This window comes from Chaetomium fimeti (assembly GCF_033439085.1).
Source record: "Chaetomium fimeti strain CBS 168.71 chromosome Unknown B0H64scaffold_5, whole genome shotgun sequence".
NCBI classification, from domain to species: Eukaryota; Fungi; Ascomycota; class Sordariomycetes; order Sordariales; family Chaetomiaceae; genus Chaetomium; species Chaetomium fimeti.
Genome location: NW_026944333.1, coordinates 3362323 through 3370429, shown reverse-complemented (window position 1 = coordinate 3370429; position 8107 = coordinate 3362323). Strand labels below are relative to the sequence as shown.

The 8107-nt window shown below is 58.0% G+C and overlaps 2 protein-coding genes across 2 annotated transcripts; one reads left to right on the top strand and one right to left on the bottom strand.

Annotated features, from left to right (window-relative positions):
- The first annotated feature begins 956 nt into the window (after nucleotides 1-956).
- Nucleotides 957-4326, top strand: B0H64DRAFT_197714 (component of IIS longevity pathway SMK-1-domain-containing protein). The gene is made up of 5 exons (XM_062799194.1): nucleotides 957-1206; nucleotides 1323-1437; nucleotides 1496-1574; nucleotides 1635-3025; nucleotides 3077-4326. Exons 1-5 carry the CDS (start codon nucleotides 1087-1089, stop codon nucleotides 4126-4128), a joined length of 2757 nt encoding a protein of 918 aa, XP_062658413.1. The 5' UTR covers nucleotides 957-1086; the 3' UTR covers nucleotides 4129-4326.
- A 937-nt stretch (nucleotides 4327-5263) lies between these two features.
- On the bottom strand, nucleotides 5264-8006 carry B0H64DRAFT_362551 (P-loop containing nucleoside triphosphate hydrolase protein; the record flags this gene model as incomplete). The annotated part of the gene is made up of 1 exon (XM_062801768.1): nucleotides 5264-8006. Exon 1 carries the CDS (start codon nucleotides 7580-7582, stop codon nucleotides 5264-5266), a length of 2319 nt encoding a protein of 772 aa, XP_062658412.1. The 5' UTR covers nucleotides 7583-8006.
- Between the last annotated feature and the right edge of the window lie 101 nt (nucleotides 8007-8107).

Below are 8107 nucleotides of genomic sequence, written 5' to 3'. Positions count from 1 at the left end.
ATTGCACGCAGCATTATAGCCGGGAGTTTTGGACACTTGTAAGGTATCGGAGAAAAACATGGAAACAATGAAACGTCGTGTTGAGAGTGGGACCACGTTTTGGACTCGGCTTGAACCCGCGCCCGGGTTTGGAGTGCCGGAGAAAGCCGGGGGCCGTGGTGAAGCAGCGAATTTGTTTGCGTTCGTGCCTTAACTGAACTATTTAAAACGCGGTCCGGGCCGGCGAGTAGTGGACGGGTTTAAGGCTGTGCGTGTGCCGGGATTTGGCGTGTCCGGCCCGGTGGAAGGATGAAAGAAGAGAGGAAGAAAGTCGAGGTTCGTCCAAATCAAGTGCAGTGAAAAGGGCAGGAGTGGGGGTTTCGAGGGGGTCCCGAGGGTGTTCCCGACCTCGGCGGGGTGGCGTTGTGACATCAGGCGCGCTTATTTCTGGTTTAGCGCCTAAAAAAGCCGGGGGATGGCTTGCCGCTAGCCTGATTCTGGACCCGCCGCGGCCAGCGATCACGCACTCCGCCCGCTCTCCTTCCATCGCAACCTTGCGTCCCTGCAGCAAAGCGTCGGGCCCAAGAATTTCATCGCACGACCCATCGTCCGAAAAAAGCCATCGCGCGAGCCCGCGTTGCGCCGCCCATCTACACGCGCCACATCATCGATTACAGATGAATTTAGCTTGAAGGGGCAATTGCTGGTGGTGCTGCCGACGTCACTTGCGCTCTCTGCCCTCGTGGCTCCGTGGCTCGTCGCTCGTCGCTCGTCCCTCGCCGCACGCGCCTCTTCGAACCCTGACCGTTCCCCTAGCCCGACCACATCGGATTTTTTAAACTTCATCCTCGACGTCGCACGGCGATCGAGCGATAATAATCAACCCCACATCTCCGTCGCATCGCCCTACTTATCCGAGCGCCCTTTGCCGAAAACGCGCTCCCCTCCGGGAACGCGCGTCATCCTCCCGAGACACTGGCGGCCCTTGTTCTCCTCAGCCCGGCTGAGCCTGACCTGTCGCTTTCACCCCATCAACTCGACGCCGCACCGCTGCCTCATCTGGCCGACGAGGCCTGCGTCGTTCCTGAGGCGGCGCCCGAACCGTTGATGATGGCACAGTCGGTGCCTCATCAAACGCCGGACAAGAGGCGCGTCAAGGTCTACGAGCTACGTCACAATGACTGGTTCGACCGCGGGACCGGTTTTTGCTATGCCTGCTGGGCGCCGGTACGTCTCGCTCCCCCCCGGCGCATCCTCGCATGCGGTATCGCGCATGCCGTCTCTTTGCGTGCCGATCTGCCTACCGCCAGTTTGCTGACTGATGCAACCTGCGCATCCTGTAGCCGGAAGAAGGCCAGCCGAAAGAACCCCATGTGGTTGTCGAGTCGGAAGACCAGCCCAACCGACGGCTATTAGAAACCAAGATTGTCAAGGACGATGGCTTCCAAAAACAACAAGGCACGCCGTTTTCCCTCGCTTTCATCCTCACGTGCCTCGTCTAACATAGACTTTACAGAAACCCTCATAGTATGGACGGACAATGGTGTTGATATGGCGCTGAGCTTTCAGGAAGCTGAAGGTTGCACCGCAATATGGTTTGTCATGTCTGCTTAACAAGAGCTCCCTGTGTCGTAATCTAACCCCACATTCTCCAGGAAATTTATCGACCAGGTTCAACAGACCTTCCAGCCCGGCATGTCCGGACCGGACGACAGTCTCTCGGATGACCTGACGATGGAGCTGCCTCCCTCGGTCCAGCTTCCGCCAGCTGATTTGGGCTCACTACCCGAGTTGGACATGGCGATCCGGAACTTGTCGCAATCGCCTGCCGGCCGAGACGCCCTTGCGAAAACGATTATGAGCGAAGACTACATCAGCAAACTCATCCCGTTGGTAGAGATGGCCGAGGACCTCGAGAGCCTGCCGGATCTTCATCGATTATGCAACATCATGAAGACGGTGCTCCTCTTGAACGACACCAGCATAATCGAACACGCAGTCTCGGACGAGTGTGTCTTGGGAGTGGTGGGCGCGTTGGAATACGACCCCGATTTTCCGAGCCATAAGGCGAACCATCGACAGTGGCTGAACAACCAGGGCCGGTACAAGGAGGTGGTCAGGATCCAGGATGAGCACGTCCGTCGCAAGATCCATATAACATATCGGCTGCAGTATCTGAAGGACGTTGTGCTGGCAAGGATACTCGACGATCCGACCTTTTCGGTCCTTAACTCGCTCATCTTCTTCAACCAAGTGGACATTGTCCAGCATCTACACACCACCCCCGGCTTCATGATGGACCTCTTCGCCATATTCCACGACCCCCACCAGCAGCCGCTCCGGAAAAAGGAGGCGGTTCTCTTCATCCAGCAATGCTGTGCCATCGCCAAGAACCTACAACCGCCTGCCCGCCAGGGCTTGTACGTGCACTTCCTTAAGGAGGGCCTTCTCCCCGCCATTAACTTTGGCATGCGCCATCGTGACGTTTCGGTGAGAGTGGGCGCAACGGACATTCTGGTTTCCATGATCGACCACGACCCGTCGCTGGTTCGCCAAACAATATACGAGCAGATCCAAAAACGTCTACAGCCGCTAACGGACACCCTGATCGACCTTCTCCTCGTTGAAGTGGACCTCGGTGTCAAGTCGCAAATCTCCGAAGCGCTGAAGGTCCTCCTGGATCCGTGCCCGCCCCCAGTGCAACAGCAACAACAGCAACAGCAACAACAGCAGGAGTCGCGTGGGGAGTTCTCGGGCCAACCCAGGCTCCGCGTGCACCCGGGCATCGATCCACAACAGGACGCGTTCCTGACGCACTTTTACGAGCACTCGGCCGTCAGATTGTTCAAGCCTCTTCTCGAACTTGAGAAACGGACTGAGATGAAGTTCAGCCCGTCAGAGCAAGGCGTGTTTAGCTACCTGAACGACATCCTCTGCTTCTACGTTCAGCGACACCACCACCGTAGCAAGTTTTTCGTATTTACTTATAACATGGCCTCCCGGCTCGTGCAGCTGCTTGCCTGTAAAGAAAAGCATTTGCAGCTTGGTAAGTGAAGCTGTTTCGGCGTCTCTCGATATCCGTTAACCAAACCCTCAGTTGCCGTCCGCTTTTTCCGCCACCTCGTGATAATGCAAGACGAGTTTTACGTCAACCATATGGTCGACAAGCAGGTCCTAGGCCCCATCCTCGATGTCCTACTCCGGACCCTACCGCGGGACAACCTCCTCTCGTCCGCCTGCCTTGAACTCTTCATGCTTGTTAGTAAGGAAAATATCAAGGAGCTGATCAAACAGATGGTCGAGAACTACCGCGAGAAGGTCATGGCCCTTGCCTACATCCCCACCTTCAGCGAAATCCTTCACCGCTACGACCAGACCCAAGGCTTCACCATCAACATCGATCCCTATTTCGAGTCCGAGGATGAAGTAGGGAGGGGGCGCCCGCCCAACGGCGCTGCGCGCGGGATGATGGAGCATATTTCCGTCGACCAGGCGCAGGAGGACTACTGGAACACATCAGACGACGAAGAGGACTTCACATCGCAGCACCCCAGCGCCGAGGAGCTGCAGCGATCGCTAGATATGATGGCGGACAGGAGCCCGTCAAAACCACTAGTCGAGTACACCTCGGACGAAGAGGTAGACGAGAACGACGCTGTCATGACCAATCTCCCCACAGGACCAACAACAGGCCCATCCCCAAGCGACGAATCGACACCATCGCCGACCCCGTCCAGTCCCGCCAGCGCACCAACGAATGGCACATCCCCATCCGCATCAGCCACAGCAGCCGCCGCCGCAGCAGCAACAGCCCCACCGCCCGAGCGGCTCTCGGAAAAACGCCGCCGCGAAGAAGACGACGACGACGACGCCCTCGACAAACTGACGCAGCACAAACGACGGAACAGCAGCAGCGCCGCGTCGAATGCCGCTCTGCCGGTATCAACGGCCATTCTTCGGAAAAAACGGAGCTTCACGGGGCATGGGCACGGCGCATCAACAACATCAACAGGCGGTGGGAGTCCGAAAGGAGGTGGTGCAGGGGGTGGGGGTTTGAAGAAGATTGCCATTAGTATCTCACAGGCTGCCAAGGCCGCTGTGGTGAAGGCTGATGAGGGCGGTGGTGGCGACGGGAGTGGGCGGGAGTAGACGGCTGGTTTGGCTGACCGCTCGCCAATCCTCTCTCCTCCCCAAACCGGCGGCTCAGCGAGCAACATACTCCCCCACCCACCCCTCCTTCCCGTACCACGCATGTCTTGCGTTCAGCACCCCAGGCCCTGCACGGGTCCATATGACGGATAATGTCCCATCACAATCCCATTCCCATTCGCATTCCGGTTCTCATGGGCGGTGTCAGACTATGGGACGGCGTTCTTTTACCTGGCGGGGCGGGATGGTGTTTTTTTATCCCCCCCCTTTCAAACGGTTGTTGGTTTTTTTTTCTCGGTATGCCGGTTTTGGCTGGCCCCGTCTGGGACGCACGGGGCCGAACGGACGGTTGGAATGGAATGCACGGGTCGGTTAGCGGCGACGGTGGATGATGGATGGCGAATGGCGGATGCCGGCGGCGGGGGGTTATCAATATCCATATCCATACCTATCCATATCCCTGGGATGTCTACCTACCTACCTTTTACCCCTCGCTCTCCTGTCGTTTTCTTTCTCTTTGTTTTTCATCCACTCCCTGGCCTCTTTTCTTTTTCTTTTTCTTCTCAAACGCTTCGCTGCCGCACGCCCGGTCTGCCTGGTTTGGTGCCGGCCCCGGTCCTGGTCCTGGTCGGGAAGGGTGGGGGATAAATAATGGTTTGCATGGCGGGCTTGATGGGGTTGATCCGAGGGTGTTATCCCACAGGGATGGCGTGGATGCCTGCTGCGGGCTATGTGGTGGAGGGCGATGGATAGTGAGCTGCGAGGTGAGGATCTCGAGCATATTCGGGGGATGGATTGAGCGTGGTCAAGGGACAGACAGCGAGCGGCGCCGTGCTGTTTTCAGTTGGTTAGGGAGCATCGGCATACCCATGTATAACATACCGGCCCTACCTCACCCCCTTTACTTTCCTAGCAGGTTAGCTGCTTGGGATGAGGTCTTCCTTGAATGGAAGTGGTTGAACGCCTCCCTGAGATGTAAATCCAGGTTTTTACGATGAACGAACCCGGCTTGGACCCAGTCAGTAAACCGACAATATGCTTTCGTTTTTTGTTCGTAGATCTTTTCGTCTATGTACAAACCCCCCAAATCAACCCATCCACCCCTTTTTAACCCCCTTCCTCCCCCGCCCCGCCCTCAAAACTTCCTAAACTGCCTCTCCCACGCCTCAAACCCCCTCAACATCTCGTCCGTAATCTGCCTCTTCTGGTTCCGAATCGCCCTCTCCAGATCCTGCATCATGATCGCCGGCTCCCCGCCCGCGGCACACCGATCATAGGCGGCCACGCCCGCGGCCGCGCAGATGCCCTTGATCTCGGCGCCCGAGCAGCCGTCGGTGTCGCGCGCGAGCCGCTCCACGTCGGCGTCGGCGTGCCACAGCCGCCGCGCCGCCACCTGCGCCAGGATCGCCCGCCGCGCGGCCTCGTCGGGGGGGCTGACGTAGATCAGCTCGTCGAAGCGCCCGGGGCGGAGCAGCGCTGGGTCGAGCGCTTGCGGGCGGTTGGTGGCGGCCAGCACGACGACGCCGTGCAGCGCTTCGAAGCCGTCCATCTCGTTGAGCAGGGTGGTTAGGACGTTGATGCCGCCGTGGCCGCCGCTGCTGTTGTTGTTGGAGGAGGAGGAAGAGGAGGAGAAGCCGCTGCGCTGGCCGGCGATGCTGTCGATCTCGTCGAAGAAGATCATGCTGGGGCTGACCTCGCGGGCGCGCTGGAAGAGGCGGCGCACGGCGCGCTCCGACTCGCCCACGTACATGTTGAGCAGCTCGGCGCCCTTGACGGCGAAGAAGTTGAGCCCGGACTCGGTCGCCATCGCCTGCGCCGCCATCGTCTTGGAACACCCCGGCGGGCCGTACAGCAGGAACCCCTTGGGAGGGCGCTCGAAATACCGCGATAGTGTCTCTGGTGGCTCTGTTGATAGCCGCACCGCCCGCCGCAGCGAGAGCTTGACGTTCTCTTGCCCGCCGATGTCGTCCCAGCGGATGGGTGGCGGTTTGAGGTTGATGTCGTGCATCGCTGAGGGCCGGACTAGGCGGAGGGCCTCATGGTAGTCGGCGGGGAGGTGGTAGACTGGTTCCGGTTGGGGTGCGGTTTCGGTCTGGGGTTCTGTGTCGTCTGAAGCAGGGGTGGGGGAGTTGGAGTCGTCAGGTTGGGATATCTGACAGTGGCGGACCCGTGCGATCAAATCCGCTTCGTCGACTAGGCGAGAAAGGTCCTTGCCGTTGTAGGCGTGGGTCCTCTCGCTCAGATCGCGCAGGAGATCTTGCTCCTGGTCGGGGGCGACGTCGAGGTCGAGGGCCGCCAGGATCTCCCTCCGACCCTGTACATCTGGTAGAGCGAGGTAAATTTCGCTGGTCAAACGGCGGGGTTCTTTGAGATCATCGGGTATGTCAGTGGTGTAGTCGAGGCATGTAGCTATAACAACCACCTTGGGAAGCTCCCCTTTAGTCGCGGCATCTACTGCGAGAGTGTCGAGTGCCTCACAGAGGGCAAGAATGACGGCCGCGCGGTTGCTACGATCCTTGTCGATCAGCCTCTCGAGCTGATCGATGAGTACGATGCTCGGCTGTTGCAACCTCGCCTTCTGAAACACCTCTTGGATCTCAGCCAGTTTGTCCTTGTACTGAATGCGGAAGACGGTGCCCCAGCCGGTGCCCGCGATGTTGTTCAACAGCATCGTCTTGCCCGTGCCGTGGCCGCCGTGGATGACGATACCACGGTAGGACGGTTTCTTCCTGAAGGGGATGTTGGCATCAAAGCAACCCAAGATGTTGTTCAGCTGGCGAATCTGCGGATCGAGCCCCCTGATGCCTGTCACTCCTAGTTTCCGCGCCGACGCCTGGTCTGGCTGGTTGCTGTTGGTGGGTGCGGTAGTGGCAACCTTTATAGCTGTTTTTCGGTCCTGGTAACGAGCGTTCCCGGTATTCCTCCCGTTTACTGATGCCACTAGAAAAGATCTCTCAGGTCCCCTGGCGAAGAGGTTCTTAAAAAGGAGGCCGGCAAAGACATGCTCCACCTGGGACAGACGTCCGGCCAGAACAAACTCCCAGCCTGAAATATCCTCAGGAGCAAGTGGACTAGGAGGAGAGCCATCCTGACCGGGGGGCTGTTCTATGATGACCTCCTCAGCGTCGGGCAGCGGCCCTCCCAGTGATGTGATGCGGACCTGCTCGCCCAGCTTGTAACCACAGGCATCCCGGAAGGCATCGTACATCTGCGTAACCGTCTTATCCAGCTTTTCGGGTGCTTTCCAAAGGGTGGCCTCTCGTCGAACTGGAGGTTCGTCTAGTGAGGCCGAAACCTTCTCTAAACAAACAACCTTCCCTCCATCCCTTGAGCCCGTCAACTCGATGAGGGCTTCCTCATTGACATAAACCCGCGAAGGCTGCTTCTTCTGCAGCCTCTTGTCGGTGTCAGTGTTGACGTGCAGTTTGCGAATGCGAAATTCGAGTGACTTCATTGTGTTTCCGCTTTGGGGAGGCGTGATCTTTTTTTGGTGGTCTCCACTGACCACATCAACTTATCCAATACAACAGAGGATGCGGTCGGCGGGAATGCGGGGGACAAGAATATGAATATGATCAAATTTGGGTATGGCTGCTTTGGTGTTCTGACACCGGGATCGGGGTGCCAATGATACCTATGGAAGTTCTTCTCCAGGTTTCTGAGGTGATGGAGCCCCAGGTCATATGTATGGATGTACGAAGTACCTGAGCCCTAAAGTTTTGGAATTACGGCGTTTGAGATCCAAAATCGGCGCTGGAATAGGCCAAGATTTGATCCGAGTGGGGCCTCGCTTCCCGCAGTTCGGTGCTGATTGCCAGGCTGAGGCCAGTGATGGACCGGCCCCACAGGTCCCATCCCGCTCACCCACTCCATCACCCGACGGTCCATTCTTTTCCGTGTAAGAGCTCGACTCGGGAATTGCTGAAGTACTCGTACTCGCTCTCATGAGATTTCACACATCAGCCAGACTGATGTTTGC